We start from the raw sequence: 16,900 nt of genomic DNA, 5'->3' as shown, positions 1-16,900 counted from the left end.
CGCTCTGTGTGCGTGTGTGGCGCTCTGTGTGCGTGTGTGGCGCTCTGTGCGCGTGTGTGGCGCTCTGTGCGCGTGTGTGGCGCTCTGTGCGCGTGTGTGGCGCTCTGTGCGCGTGTGTGGCGCTCTGTGCGCGTGTGTGGCGCTCTGTGCGCGTGTGTGGCGCTCTGTGCGCGTGTGTGGCGCTCTGTGCGCGTGTGTGGCGCTCTGTGCGCGTGTGTGGCGCTCTGTGCGCGTGTGTGGCGCTCTGTGCGTGTGTGTGGCGCTCTGTGCGGCGCTCTGTGCGTGTGTGGCGCTCTGTGCGTGTGTGGCGCTCTGTGCGTGTGTGGCGCTCTGTGTGTGTGTGGTGCTCTGTGTGTGTGTGGCGCTCTGTGTGTGTGTGGCGCTCTGTGTGTGTGTGGCGCTCTGTGTGTGTGTGGCGCTCTGTGTGTGTGTGTGGCGCTCTGTGTGTGTGTGTGGCGCTCTGTGTGTGTGTGTGGCGCTCTGTGTGTGTGTGTGTGGCGCTCTGTGTGTGTGTGTGGCGCTCTGTGTGTGTGTGTGGCGCTCTGTGTGTGTGTGTGGCGCTCTGTGTGTGTGTGTGGCGCTCTGTGTCTGTGTGTGGCGCTCTGTGTCTGTGTGTGGCGCTCTGTGTCTGTGTGTGGCGCTCTGTGTCTGTGTGTGGCGCTCTGTGTCTGTGTGTGGCGCTCTGTGTCTGTGTGTGGCGCTCTGTGTCTGTGTGTGGCGCTCTGTGTCTGTGTGTGGCGCTCTGTGTCTGTGTGTGGCGCTCTGTGTCTGTGTGTGGCGCTCTGTGTCTGTGTGTGGCGCTCTGTGTCTGTGTGTGGCGCTCTGTGTGTGTGTGGCGCTCTGTGTGTGTGTGGCGCTCTGTGTGTGTGTGGCGCTCTGTGTGTGTGTGGCGCTCTGTGTGTGTGTGGCGCTGTGTGTGTGGCGCTGTGTGTGTGGCGCTGTGTGTGTGGCGCTGTGTGTGTGTGTGTGTGGGGGGGCTCTGTGTGTGTGTGTGTCTCTGTGTGTGTGTGTGTGTCTCTGTGTGTGTGTGTGGGGGGGGGCTCTGTGTGTAGCTGTGTGTGTGTGTGGCTCTGTGTGTGTGTGTGTGTGTGTGTGTGTGGCTCTGTGTGTGTGCGGATCTGTGTCTACTAATACTCTCTACTACTCTCTAATGCTCACCTATTGCCATTGTACATGACAATACCATTTATTTATGTTTAAAAAAAATGAAAAAAATGCCTTTTCCAATGCCAATTCTGCCCCCTGTTCCCTCGTTGTGCTTGCTTTTCTGCCCCCTGTTCACTCGTTGTGATCATTTCTTCTGGCCTCTGTTCCCTCATTGTGATCGTTTCTTCTGGCCTCTGTTCCCTCATTGTGATCGTTTCTTCTGGCCTCTGTTCCCTCATTGTGATCGTTTTTTCTGGCCTCTGTTCCCTGTGTGTGTGTGTGTGTGTGTGCGCGTGGCTGTGCGCGTGTGGCTGTGTGCGTGTGGCTGTGTGTGTGTGGGGGGGCTCTGTGTGTGTGGGGGGGCTCTGTGTGTGTGGGGGGGCTCTGTGTGTGTGGGGGGGCTCTGTGTGTGTGGGGGGGCTCTGTGTGTGTGGGGGGGCTCTGTGTGTGTGGGGGGGCTCTGTGTGTGTGGGGGGCTCTGTGTGGGGGGGCTCTGTGTGGGGGGGCTCTGTGTGTGTGTGTGTGTGGGGGGGCTCTGTGTGTATGTGTGTGTGGGGGGGCTCTGTGTGTATGTGTGTGTGGGGGGGGGCTCTGTGTGTGTGTGGGGGGGCTCTGTGTGTGGGGGGGGCTCTGTGTGTGTGGGGGGGCTCTGTGTGTGTGGGGGGCTCTGTGTGTGTGGGGGGCTCTGTGTGTGTGTGGGGGGCTCTGTGTGTGTGTGGGGGGCTCTGTGTGTGTGTGGGGGGCTCTGTGTGTGTGGCTGTGTGTGTGGGGGGGGCTCTGTGTGTGTGCGGGGGGCTCTGTGTGTGTGTGTGTGCGGGGCTGGTGTGTGTGTGCGGGGCTCTGTGTGTGTGGAGCTCTGTGTCTGCTAATACTCTCTACTACTCTCTAATGCTCACCTATTGCCATTGTAAATGACAATACCATTTATTTATGTTTAAAAAAAATGAAAAATATGCCATTTGCAATGCCAAAAGCTCTAACTTTAACAAAGACGAGACCATTGCATTGTAAATGCTTGTTTTCTTGGCTCCCGCTTGACGGATCAACCCGAAACGTACAAATTAGCAGCTGAAGTGAGCATCAAACTAGTTTTAAAAAATTCGAGAGGATTCGCCAGACTATACCATAGTTATTGGCAAATGAAAAAACGCTCTTCCAATGGAAACTACATTCTAACTATAGCTACTGGTGCACATTGTATACACACACAGATATATATATATATATATATATATATATATATATATATATATATATATATATATACTGGCACCCTCGTATGAGAATCCGGACCCCTGCATGCTACTGGAATGGGCAGAGTGCAACCTGGAGTCCTCTCGGCGTCTAGTAGAAATACTGATTAAGTACGCCGAGAGTGACCGGGTTGTATTATTAGCGGAGAGAGACAGATTGAACAGTGAGATTGACAAACTTCCAAGTACCCCTCTGATGGTGAAATATCGGGAGGAAATGACAATACGTTTAAAACAGGAGGAGGAAGTAATTAAAAAGTGCAAATCATATAAATTTCAGCGAGATCGCCAGGATTATTAACACGGCCAAATATTTACTTTTGTCAAAAAGTATGATAACCTCAAAGCCAACCAGAAAGTATCTGCCAAGACCACTATTTTGAAGCAACCAGCCGGTGCTGTAACTGTTGAGACCTCATCGATCTCAGATTTGAATTCTAATATAGATAGTGAATCAGACAGTGAATTAAAAAGAACACGGAGGTTGGGCTTTCGAAAATTCACCTTGGCACAGGAGCTCGAAGTGGTCCAACAAGATCGGAGACAGACCCTACGCTTCGGTGCTCGAGGTGCCAACACAAACAAAGTACCAACTACAAACGCACCGCAAGGAGGTGATGCAATAAACAACAGAGGCGCAATCAACAAAACCTTTACCAAAAAGCCGCAGAGACAATGGAAACGCAAGTAAGTCTCCCGCAAGAAGATGCGCAAACTGTTGTAAATCTGACGGATATGCAATTAACACCAAATGAAACTAAAATATTGTAATTGGGCCTATCATACAGAGCAAGGAGTAATTTTGGCTATGCCGGTGCTAAAATCGATCTTTTCAAATACGTGCTTAAGCTTAAACTCCGGAAATATCACCACTTGCACAAAACTGCACACCAAGTATCAGCTATCATGCCAGTCATTAACTCACCTCCGCTGACAGTGCCAGACTCCAATTTGCTGCAGGAGCTACTGGAAATGTAAAATGATATCTGATCCAATATCATCAAGCCCCGGTAGGGGTCTGGGCACTAAGACAGTTCCCACTGCTTTTAAACCAAAATCTACTTTTTGTCCTCTCATGCTAAAAGACAATATAGATATGTTCCACGACAAGGTGTCTCTTGAACTCAGGGCACTATATTTAAAACAAACCAAGATTTCCAAACAACATCATTATCGTGATTTTGAATATCATAGATTGATCAAGAAATTACAAAACAATGAGAACATCATTATTCGACAGTCTGATAAGGGCGGCAATGTGGTGCTTTGGCTGAGACAAATGTACATGGACGAAGCTCCTGGCCAACCTAATGAAAGAGACTCCTACAAGAGGATTAATTTGAGCGAAATTCAGCAGGCTTGGAATGGTTTATACACAAAGTTGATGGCGTGGAGATGCATGGGCTTGATAACAATGGAGGAATTCAAGTTCATGAAGAAAGAACACCCAGTCACGCCCGTGGTGTACTTCATTCCAAAGATATATAAAAACTGTATCAAGCCACCTGGCCGACCTATCATTTCCGCTTGTAATAGCATCCTAGAGAATGTCAGCAAATATGTAGATTGTTTCCTTCAAGAATATGTTAAAAACTTACCGTCCTTTGTTTTAGATACGGGGGACTTACGAAGGAAACTTGCTGACTTTACGTGGCAACCTAGTTACTTGTTGATATCTCTAGATGTTAACTCCTTGTACACAAGTATTTACCACAGGGATGGTTTAAAAGCCGTGCAACACTATCTTAGTATGAGACCCTCTTGTTTGAACGAACACAGCAAAATGATTTTATCTATGATTAATCTAGGGCTTGAGAACAACTTTTTCTTGTTTGCCAATCAACTGTTCCAGCAGGTCAGGGGAGTGGCTACGGGGGCTTGTTTTTCTCCCAGTTATGCTTGTTTGCATATGGGATACTGGGAGGAACAGGTCCTCATACCCAACTACCCGAACATTATGGGTTCTAAAGTCATAAGATGGATGAGATACATCGACGACCTTTTTATAATCTGGGATGGTTTGGAAAACGAGGCAATACAATTCATAGCGAATTTGAATAAAAATAACTTGAATCTTGGGTTCACTAGTCAAATTAGTGCTTCATCTATTTGTTTTTTGGATGTTGAGATTTTTATCTGCAATGGCAAATTGGAGACAAAACTCTTTCGAAAGCCCACTGCTGGAAATGCCGTGTTGCATGCCGCCAGCCATCACCCTGCCCATCTCATACGAAGCATACTGTATGGAGAAATGCTCCGTATTAGGACAATATTCAGCACGGACATCGATTTCAGAGAGGCCCAAATAGCTTGTAAGGCTAGATTTCTGAAAAGAGGCTACAAAACTGATATTTTAGATAAAGCAATGAGTAGAGCCAATTCTCAAAGTAGGTTGCAGCTATTGCCTAATAGCACCTGCAGTAAAAGGAACCTAGTTAGTGCAGAACAAAATGAGACCAGGCTCATTTTCAAGTACAGAAGTCAACATCAAACAATTAAAGTATCGTGAAAATGAATTGGGCACTCATTACCAGTGACCCAGTTTTGGGCAAACAGGTTACCTGCTCCCCTAGTATTGCTTACAAAAGAGCCAGGTCTATGAACAATTGTTTGGTCTCTCGCAGCCCAGAAGTTAGAACTACGGGCTCATGGCTAGGTAAAGGTTTCCTCAAATGTTCAACGTGTAAGGCATGCAGGGATGGAATTAGTAAAACTGAATATAAGACTCCTTTTAGCAGTAAACCTGTATGCATAACACACAAGTTGACGTGCAGGACCGAGTATGCAGTGTATGTGCTGGAATGTCCCTGTGGTCTGCGTTACGTGGGAAGTACCAGACCACAGGTGTACAAAAGAATACTCCAGCACTTAAGGGCCATTACCAACGGCGACACTGCGTATCCGGTCGCATGTCACTGAGGAAAAGCACAACTAGAACCCTGTAGAGCTCAGGTATTTTGTAATTGACACAGTCCCTCCTCAGACGAGAGGTGGGGACCGTGAGTCAATGCTACGCAAGTTAGAGACCAGACACATTATTCTCCTGGATACTAAGACTCCTAATGGTCTGAATGCCAGTGAGGATTGTTTAACTTACCTGTGAATCATAACCTAGAATTTCGCGTGTCATGTTGTACATATTAATGAGCAGCTTCTTTTTCTTGACCATTGGGGTCAATTTTAATTATCTTCAGATGTATTATATTTGTCACTTTTACATAGATTTTAGCACAGGGTTGCACTATTTTTCATGTCAGTATTTATTAGCGACATTTGCACTTTGTCTTTGCACATCAATATGACAACCGGCAAATGCCCACTTGGGCTTTATCCTACAGTGTTTGTTGGACCCGGCCTCATGGCGTGGTCCTACCCCTCCCGCATGGCGGGCCCAGGACGACATCGGCCCTCCGCCCAGCATCGGGCAGCCCTTTTGCCCGACACTGCACGCCCCAACATTGCTGGTCCGGCCACCATCCCGGACCCCCACTACCGACCTGGCTCCATCGTGGGCCCCTCACGACCTAAGCACGAGGCCGCGCCCGACTCCATCTTGGGCCCACCACGTCACGACCACGTGGCCTCGGCCCGGCCCAGGCCCCAGCGAAGCCCAGACATCGAGGCACCAAGATCCACCCAGGTGGTCGAGTGGCCACTCGACAGATCCCGGAGAAAAGGGTGTTTCGATGGCCCTCCAGCCGTCCCCGGGCGCCTGGTTTCGATCGCCCTCCGGCCTCCCTGGGCGCTGGCTCCACCCCCCTGCTGGGTGTCTGGACACCATCCTCCCGGCCCCTCTGACCCCCAGGCGCGAGGGTCCGGACATCAAAGGACTCCAGTCCTATATCTGGGCCAGCCCTGGATTAGGACGTCAGTTGTATCCTGGACTGGAAGCCCTGCTGACGCGGTCACGGCCGACACCAGACGAACTCATCTCCGGTAACCTAAACCATCTGAGAGCCTGCTGGCGCTGCCGCGGCCTACCTTGCTGAAACCATCTTGAGAGCCTGCTGGCGCTGCCGCGGCCTACCTTGCTGAAACCATCTTGAGAGCCTGCTGGCGCTGCCGCGGCCTACCTTGCTGAAACCATCTTGAGAGCCTGCTGGCGCTGCCGCGGCCTACCTTGCTGAAACCATCTGAGAGCCTGCTGGCGCTGCCGCGGCCTACCTTGCTGAAACCAGCCTGAGGGCCTGCTGGCGCTGCCGCGGCCCGACCTCTCGGAACCCCCCAGCTCGAGGATTGAGAGCTGTGCGTAGGGTATCCCTTCTTCCACCCGAGTTGAGACTGTCCCGCTACCCTACCCCCCTTTACGAGACTTTACGGATCCTTCGATCTGCCTGTATATACTGCCAAGAACCAGCAACCTTTATTACCTATAAAAGCTTAAGATCCCGACCTCTGGTGTGGAGTCCGTCTGTAGTGTTGTGATTATTCTGCTGTACGAACCTAGGAGAGGACCCTCACCCAGGAGGCCTCTCGGTAACGCTCGGCTACTTCTCGAAGGAGAGGTGGACCTAGGGGTGGTCAGTCAGACATCTTCTGCCTCCCCCGGGGTCGCCTTTCTAACAGTGTTCTTTTTACTACTAGTGTTTACATGGTGGTTTTGATTAGCCAGTTGGTACAATTCACATGTATATTCTGAGAAGATGATAGTATATCCTAGTTATTTATTGTTTTTAACAGGATTTTACTAACTTCATTATTTTTTAGGCATGTGATACATATTGGTTCTCTGTCATCAGGTTTTATCAGCAATGTTGAGGAATATTTATATTCTAACATTTATTTATATACTTTATATTTATTCTAAATTGCTGCTATGTGTGATATTATGCACTTAAACCTGTGGTCTTTTGATTAACCAAATTGTTTTAATCAATAAATTTTCTTTGCAAAGTCCTGCATAGATCAGTGATTATGACAGTATGTCTTCTATGTTTATGTAGAAACTACTGTTAAGATACGGCATGTTGCACTTTAAAAGGAGTACTTCGCCCTTTCAAACGCAGTCATGTGATCAAGGCCTCCTCAGGCTGAAACGCGTTATGGCGGTTTGGTGTTGAGCACAGAATAAATTCAAAATGCACCAGTTCTTGGGTTCGCCTCGTCTTTGATGCCATTTTGTTAAAGACGTCCTTCTGATATATATATATATATATATATATATATATATACACACACACACACACATATATACACAAATATATATTTATATAGATAGATTTAGGATATTGATGCAAATTAAATCTAAAACAGAAGTATCTATATTAATATAAACAGGGAACGTACAAGCTCAATATAGATTTACAAATGTAAATCTAATTGAATTATGTTTAATGCCAAAAATGAATACATACCCTCACCTTGTGCAAGTTGTAGGATTCATCTTCTCCATCTGATTTCAATATAGTAAACAAAGGCACTGCTGCAGATCTGCTTGGTATCCCAAATGATTGCCTCAAAAAAAAAAGAAACAAACATTGATAGACGAAAAAGATTAATATTCGCTGACCTTATAGTGCACTCTTAGCCACTAAATATAGAACAATTCAAACATGTTTATGCAAGGGTTAGGAAACTGCTAATATATATATCAGGATGGTCAGTATGGGTGGCAGTGGGCCACTTATTCCATAAACTGGGAAGCACCAGGCTTTGACGCACAAGGTAGGACAACACCAGTCAGAAGCTGAAATGAGAGGGATAGATAAGAATAAAAGAAGGTGTGGAGAAAGCAGAGGATAAGGAAATAGTCAAGAGTGGTGGCTAATATGAAATTAGCATTACTCACATTGGCCACTGAGACAGAGAGACATAAGTTTGTCAATCAGGCTGAGACTCCAAGCAACACTTAATGATGTATAAAAAAACATTTCTTACCCATTAAAGCAGTATTTATTTATTTATGACATTTTTATAGCGCAACACTACCCGGAGGTGTCTCGGCGTTGAAAGACAAAGAACATAAGATTGAGGGGAGTGCTTACTGGTTGAACAGCCACGTTTTTACCGACTTCCTAAATGTCATGAGGGATGGGCGGGCCTTGATAAGTAGAGGAAGGGTATTCCACAATTTGGCGGTAGCAACTATGAATGCTCTGTCTCCCCATGATGATTTCTTTTTGCATGGGATGGTTAAGCAGCGTGCAGAGGAGGAGCGAAGGAATATATAGACAGAGTGCCTTTTTCAAGAACTCTGGTCCAGAGTTATTTTCATAACTTTAGCTTTATATGTTATACATATAGCCTTAAATTTGGTTCGGCTTCTTATTGGTAGCCAATGTAGTTGGCGAATAACTGGGGAAATTGATATTAATTTAGACGTACCAGAAAGCATTCTTGCTGCTGAATTTTGCACTAATTGCAGCTTATTTAAAACTCTCTCCTGAGCATTCAGAAAGAGGCCATTGCAATAGTCGATCTTTGCCATAACCAGCGTACACATGAGTCTTTCCCGCACTACGGGGAAGGAAGGGAAGCAGCTTCCTTACCATTCTGAGAATGTTGAAGGATGCGGATACAACTGCATTTGCATGGTGAATGAACGAGAGCTTGTAGTCGAACATAACCCCAAGATTCCTGACTTTGACTGGTTGAGGCGGGGGTCCCAAGACGGTTGGCCACCACGTAGGGGACCAGCCAGCGGTTAAACTGCCAAAAAGTAATTACCTCCGTTTTCTCGGAGTTTAACTTTAGGCAGTTTTTTGCCATCCAGGCGCTGATGGCCAACATTCCCTCCTGAAAACTGGCTGCCACTTGTATTCCATCGTTATGTACCGCCAACACCAATTGGGTGTCGTCGGAATATGAAGTTATTCTCATCCCATGATCTTTAATGATCCTGGTCAGGTCCGACACGTAGATATTAAATAAGGTCGGACTAATGGAGGATCCTTGTGGGACCCCATAGGGAAGAGAAAACGTTGGAGAATAGGATTCGCCCAATTTAACCGATTGAGTACGATTGTCAAGAAAGGAGGTTAGTAGCATTTTCGCCTTATGTCCAATGCCCATGGCCGAGACACGGTTGATTAGAATGGAATGATCGACCGTGTCAAAGGCCGCGGACAGATCCAGTAGAACAAGGACCGCCGCACCACCTTGATCTAATATCATCCTAATCTCGTCCGCAGCCTTAATGAGGGCTGTCTCTCTCCCATGACCCTTCCTAAACCCAAATTGAGAGGAGTCCAAAAGAGTATTATGATCAATGAATTGAGATAATTGAATATTCATTATTTTTTCAACAATCTTTGAACATCACAGATCCATATGTTATGCATATTCCTGACCACCAGATCGTCCTTACATTTAAAATGTTTTACTTTTTCCATAAAGGTCTACAAACTGTGGGAATCGACCAAGGACTGGTCAGAATAGTCTTCTGAAAAACTGGACCCAACTAAGATCAGTGACCAAGAAAAGTATTTTGTGGCAGGGTGCTGCGCTAACCTTTTAGTGACCCTAACAAAACTAGACTCAAAAGTCAGATTCAGACAGACATATAGCTACCCCAATAGCACTTACTGATTAGGTCTCTGTCTGATGGCCAGGGTTACCAAACAGAGATACATTACCTTTTTCCCCAAAAAGCACTAAGGCCTGTAGACCAGTGCAGTAGGCACAGCTATAAAAATCCAGAAAATGTAAGCTTTTGAAACTGGCCTGCCTTTCAAACCTTTCTTTCAGTCTTCATAAAATTTGGGGAGGCACAGAATATGTCCATACTAGTATGTTGAGTACTACAAATACTGTGTTGGGATACGTTCTTCACCAAAAAACGATGTCCATTGCATAATAATGCTCACCCCAAGATTGGAAACTCTGATGGAAATGTTAGATTTCCGTAGAGCTTGCTGTAAGTGAACTTATCTGATTAGCTACAGTGAGCAATAGTTCCACTACGTCTCAACCCCAATGCACCCAGGCTTCTCAGGTCCAAAGGCTTCCACTTGCAAGGAGGATGTTCTGAGCGCAAAGGCACACTGCCGTATTTTAGCAAGACTCCTGAAATAAGCAATGTTTTTCTGGATATGAGAACGGTCTCTGTACACACCTGAATGGAGAAGATCAAGTAGATAGAAAAGGGAAAAGCTCTCATCAGGGATTTCTGGGACAAATTATTTTTACTTCAGGAAGAAAAGGTTATGTACCTGTAGTCCCAGTTCTGCATTACAGGAATTTTAATTGATATCAAACGCTTGAATATTTCCTCACTGCATGTGTGGACCCTGGAACACCTTTTTGTATAGTTCTTTTCAATGGAAACAACCTAAGAAAATGCTTTTGTCCATGATTTTATATATAGATATGTGCAAAGGAAGCCTAACAAGTCCTCATTTTTTCATAAATGTTCAGAGTAACACTTCAGATTATGCTCACAAAATTACATTGCAACATTCAAATGCAGAGAAAACCCTTTTCAGCTGAGAACAGGGTGGTAAAAATGTAGCTTGATAGGCTAACAAAGAACATTGAGAACAAGCAATGGCATAGCCAATAGGTCTCGCCTTTGGGACCTTATAAGTATTTAGTTATGCAGCACAATATCCTTGGTGCAATAACATTAACTGTTGCATCGTTAAACACATAAGGTCCCAAAGGCGAGACCTATTGGCTATGCCAATGCTTGTTTTTGTTGACAACAGTATCTCGTAAGCATGCGCTTGCAGGCTTAACTGGGATACATTTCTGTGAACTAAATATTTTTCTACTGAAAATGCTCGAATTGCAGGTGGGAAAGTATCCAATTCATTTTCTATGATAGCAAACCTATCCATTTGGCATGAAACGCACCTAGTTAGCTTTTTTTATTTTTGCCCTACGATGTATGAGAGAAATTTAACCGGCATCTTATATTAACAGCAGGTATCAACGTGATGTGGTTAAAATATTTGAATGTCTATGAAATATTTTAAGTGTTATTCATGAGCAGTAGACAGAACAGTATGCATCAAACAAAAAATTCAAACTGTACTATGGGTGATCATCACGTTTAAGGATACCAAAATCTATGCTTTACAAAAGAAAAGCATAACTTTGAACAGTTATAGGTGAGCAAACCTGTGTATTTTGTCAGAACATCGTTCAGTAGCTCAAATGCAATTTAGGTTTCCAAAATAACAGAGGTGTGTAACAGAAAGTGAATGCAGAGATTGTTAAAAAACACACCTAAATGATAAGAGTCATGCTGTCAGAGTTGAACTAAGCTAAGTTTTATGTTTTTTGCTATGCAACAGGTCTCACATTTACGAGAGTTTGAGCTATTGGCATTGTAAATGACAATACCTTTTATTTAGGTTTTGGTTTTTTGAAACATCATTATAACGCATTGTCATTTGCAATGCCAATAGCTTAAACTTGCGTAAATGCGCGACCTATTCAATTGCAAATGCTTGTTTAAAATATGTCTCAAACCACAACATGGAAACATGTAGGCCCTTTGAGGCGAGAGAGATTGCTCACTTAGTACACTTTCAGCCTTACCACTATATGTTTGCCAAACTTTCACAAGTACTTGCCTGATGTTTTGAACTCTGCCCCAGTCCAACCAGCCTTTCAGAAGCATTGTGCTGTCACAACTAGAGGCCTAGATATCATTAGTGCAGAATGGCACAGAGGAGTGAGGGGCCTACGGAGCCATATGCTGTGAGGCCTTTACCACCAATCAGGTGGCGTAATATTCCTAGCTTGCATTCGAGCCCATAGCCTCCTTGCTCCGTCCCATCACACAGCTCCAGTCCCGGTGCATATTTTAGCATTTAAAAGAGAATTTCAAAGCGAGACGCAATGCAAGCCACTCTAGCTGGATGCGAAACAGGGATCACTGGCTATAGGGCAACAAGGCTCCTGAGAAGCAGCTGGAAGAATCCTCCAGATGAAATGTTTCCACGCAGGGGAGCACGAGGCTCCAACTGCCCTAAGTAGTCTGTTTTCACCAATAGACCTCAGGCGCTCTTCGGGATGATTACTGTTCTGACAAACTGACGGACTGGACTCATAATTTGCACTGATGGGACACCCAGCGGGAAGAGAGGGGGCACCCCATTGTTCTTCTGAATCTTTGAACACAGTGCCCCTTCAACCTGCTTGGTCAGGAGTGCAGCGCCTCAGGAAACCTTAAGTTCTGAGCAGAGATTAAAGCTTTGCTGTCTGTGCTGGGAGGCAGCAAGTGAGTGGCAGTGCCACTGTCATGGGCCTGAACCTGGAATGTTGGGAAGGGCCCACTGTCGGAAATTGCAACAATATGAGGGCTAGCTGTGCAATCTGAAATTTCAGGTTGTAAAATCTATATAACCATTGGAAACGGTCTGAATTCGACTCCGTGAACTGGTAATCCTACAGGTAGCCAGCTCTGCTGTCTGAAGTTATGACCTGGGAAAATCTGAAATCTGGTTAATCGGAGGAATAGGGCGACTGATCCTGTAAGAATTCTGAAACTTGAGACTAAAGAAGGATTGAGCTGAGCAATGTCCAATGTAGTACAGGGGCCGCTGCTCGCTCCCGAGCTCCAAAGGCTAGAGGAGAGAGAGAAGGCGGTCAAGCACCCGCCTTTGGACAATTGTGTGCTGTCTTTCTTAGAAAGACGCATGCAATGGCCAATAGCGTGTGGGGAAAAAAAAAACACACACACACACACACACACACAAACGTGTGGTCCCAGTTGGAAGCTCTTACAAAAAGCCTCGAAGAGCAGCGCATGCGCGCTGGCTCAGGCGAGATCTTAAAAAAGGGGCCATCCTTTACGAACCTGGGACTCACCCCTTCCCAGAATGCATTGTACTCATATACAGGTCTTTTTTTTTTACAGTTTTGTACAGAGTAAGCTTGTACAGGCATAAATAAGTGCACAGTATTTAAGCAGCCGAAGAAGAATAGAGGTTGTTTAGGACTTCAATGAAGACTCCTAGAATGCAGGACCAGGACTACAGGTACATAACTTATTCTGCTGCATCATAAGATCTTTCTTGATTGCCATAAACACTTGAATAGAGTAGGAAGCAAAGAAATGAAGATAGCAGCAATACTGTGTATTATATACACACAAACATATATACATGTCCTATATAGGTATGTGTTGAGTCAAGAACCAAAAAAAGGACTCTTACTATAAAACATCCCCAAGAAATTCCTCAGCTACTTTGGCCTCTGCTTGGGTATTGTACTCCAGACAGTGACTACTGAATGTATGGACAGAGTTCAATGTTGCAGCTCTAAAAATGTCTGCAATAGAAACGTTTTCGCATCCATGCTGTGGTACCCAATTTCTCTCTTGTGGAGTGTGCTCTCAATTTTGGAATGGATTATTTGCAAGTGGCCTGTCATTGCCTAATGTGACAATAATATACAAACAACTGTTTTGCTTTTCTAATCTCTTTAGTTTTGTCAAGATAAAACCATAGGAACTCTTAATTTCTAATGGGCGGAGAACATACTGCTGGTGTAGTTGGGTTAGGGAAGAATGCTGGCGAATAACAGTCTGATGTGAAAACCAGACAACTTTTGGTAGGAATGAGTTATTTAAACAACCCTATTTGAATGAAAAACAATCAACTTTTCTAGTGAGGATAACGCTTGTAACTACCTGACTTCTCTAGCTGAGGTTACCATAATTAAAAGGGCAGTCATCCATAAGAAATGCTGCAATGTTGCTCTATCTATAGGCTCAAAAGGAGGGCTTAAAAATCTTGAAAGTTCTAGTTTGAGCTCCCATGGAGCAGATGGTTGTATCTCTGGTGGAAAAGAAACATTTTAAGTCACACTACAAAATCTTTCATGACTGGAATCTTAAAGAATGACATCTGATGTGGCAACTTTCTGTATGCCTCTGTAGCAGCCAGATTAACAATAATAGAAGAGATTTGTAACCGATTTGACTAGATATTGCACATAAGTTAACAATAATTATTCTTCAAAATAGAATTGTGAACCTTACTGTGGTACCAAATGCAGAATCTCTTCCATTTTAATGCACAGCAAGACCTTGCTGATGGCGGTCTTGCTTCTTTAAGGATTTCTATGTATTCTTCAGGAAGATATAGAAGACTGTATTGTACCTTCAGGAGCTTCCAAATTAAAGGACTTCAGACTGGGGTGGCGTGGACGTCCGGTCAGCAGGTCAGGTCTACAAGAGTCTCTGATGGTGTATGAGTGAGATCTAGCAGGTCCAGGAACAACCACTTTATTGGCCGGTCTCGAGCTATTACAATCATTTTGATCTTGGATTTTCAGTTTGACGATCACCAAAGGACTGAGTGGAATTGGATAAAATGCATATAAAAAGATGTTGAAAAATGATCTAAAGGGCATTGTCCACAGAGTACTGTGCTGCTGCCCTGGACACGAAGTCTGTGCATTTTTTGTTTCTTGCTGTTGAGAATAAATCTAGCAATGGGAATCTCCATTCTTAATGGATGTTTTGTAAGACTTCGTCCTTCAGAACCCATTTATTGTTTTCCTTGTGATGTCAACTGAGAAAATCGTCTTTCTGAATCTACCGTCTGAGTACTGCTGTCAGACACCAAGGTCCACTGCCACACTGTTTGGTTTTTAAGATGCAGTTGTCTTGATCTTGTTTCCCCCTTTCTTATTGTATAATGCACGGGGTGGTAGTGATCGTTTTAATTCATGGAGGGTAGAAAAGACTTGAGGGCAAGGTGAACAGCCTTCATTTCCAAGAGGTTGCTGTGGTTACACTTTTGTTTAGCTGTCCAAAGGCCTTGAATTGGCAGGCCACTGAAGCAGTGGCTTCCAGAGTGTGAGGCATCCGTCACTATGATCTGTTTAGAATTTTATTTAGGAAGAATACTCCTTTCTGATGATTCTGAACGTTGCACCACCATGCTAGCAATTGCATTGCCTGGGTCATTTGGGGTAATACGGTCCTCCCTTTTGTCTTTCTTCTGAGACCGCTAATCCTTAGAGCGATCGGAAATGTCTCAAACAGCCTTGCATTTGGAAATATATACTTACACAGTAACGGATCGCAGGAGAGAGGCATCTTAAAGAGCAACAGGATTGGTGTTCACCTTCAAATCCAAGCATTTCCTAAAGATAGATGAGACTCTCTCCTCCAAAGGATACACCTCTCTGTGTCTATTTTTGCTTCTAAGCAAGTAAGACACTGGACTGGCCCTAGGATTAACTTTTACAGGTCGATATTCAGTCTTAGACTTTTTTTCAGCATTACGGTGGATTGGAAATATTGAGCTGCTTTTCATAGAGAATCTGCTTTTATGTGCCAGTCATTTAGGGATGGTAAAAAAAATTCTGTTCTTTTTGAGATGGGCTGCAACAACTGCCATTGTATTGTACTGCAGCATCTATATAGTAAGTACTACCAGCCCTGGCTGCTGCAGTTAAGAGCGGTGGGGCCAGGTGAGGGGGGATTTCGAGGGACGACCACAAGGGAACATTAAATAATTAATTTCCCCTCATGGTCGTCTCTCGAAATCCCCCTTACCTGGCCCCCCGCCCCACCCCTCTTAACTGCAGCGACCGCTGCAGATTACTACATGAGTGGAGCTGAAGCGCTTGCCTCAATGAGTAGCATGTAACACCATGCAAATTGTGTAGTAAGAAAGATGTTTTAATTTTGATCCCATGTGGGAAGTGTTACCTACCATGATGCGCAGGATGACCCTTGAGGAGTGCCACGAGACACAGCGCGAAGATGTGTGTTAGCTGATTAAGTGTAAGAGACAGGCGCGCAGTTTTATGGTTTTCAAAATGCTGGTAGTTTTTAAAAGGATTACAGATCCCTTTATGGCATTGAATATGATATAGCATGCTTAAATAGTTAGAGCACTGGGTTGTCCAAGCTGAGATTGTGTGTGTAATTGTGGTCCGAGCTGGCATGTTTGGAAAGATCTGTTGGGATGGACATTTTCATTATCATTCCATGTTGGTGATGGACAGCCCTCATAGCAAGTATGTCTTGTGTGAATTTAATAGGTATAAGTTACAAACTGTTACAAACTGTTGCTGCGTACTATGGTTTTAGTATTATTGTGGGCCATGACTTTTATATATGGAAGTACATCATTATATAATGCAATAGTGAACCATAGTTCACACCTTTTTTGCTTAACTGCAAAATGAAAGCAGTTTCTGGTTGAGGAGTTTGCAATTTGTGGGTTGAAAGCAGAGGATTGAGCTTGTAGGTGCAACTGTTTCCAAGTCTCTTTTGTTGGGATTCAGGTGGTGTAGTTACCTAGGAAATAGCCAAGTTTTGAACTGTCTTCTGACACGTATATGCTCATGGGTTCTTCTTATGCGACCCGGCATTGAGTTCAAGAGCTTGTCGGCTTCTACTGAGAAAGCAATGCCTCCGACACATTTCTTATGAAACGGTGATATGGTAAGTGGGGCAAGCCAAGAGCACAGTGTTCGGGTTGATTTGTATGGCTTCAATTTAACGTGTAGATATAGCTCCTCTTCCTTGGGAGGCTCTGTGGATAACGCAAAGTGCATTGAACAATGATCTTCTAGCTATAGGTAGCCTG

The 16,900-nt window shown here is 44.8% G+C and overlaps 1 protein-coding gene across 4 annotated transcripts in view; it reads right to left on the bottom strand.

Annotated features, from left to right (window-relative positions):
* TTK (TTK protein kinase) overlaps positions 1–16,900 on the bottom strand; it is an 894,856-nt gene that overhangs the window by 632,642 nt on the left and 245,314 nt on the right. For 2 of the 4 annotated variants that reach the window (XM_078648117.1, XM_078648116.1), the window contains exon 9: positions 7,754–7,853. In XM_078648117.1, the coding sequence (XP_078504243.1) occupies positions 7,754–7,853 (100 nt within the window). The remainder of the gene's footprint in view (positions 1–7,753; positions 7,854–16,900) is intronic. The other 2 variants (XM_078648119.1, XM_078648118.1) reach the window with 1 other exon arrangement.

Source organism: Lissotriton helveticus, chromosome 6 (genome assembly GCF_964261635.1).
Source record: "Lissotriton helveticus chromosome 6, aLisHel1.1, whole genome shotgun sequence".
NCBI lineage: Eukaryota > Metazoa > Chordata > Amphibia > Caudata > Salamandridae > Lissotriton > Lissotriton helveticus.
This window is presented reverse-complemented; position numbering and strand designations above follow the sequence as displayed.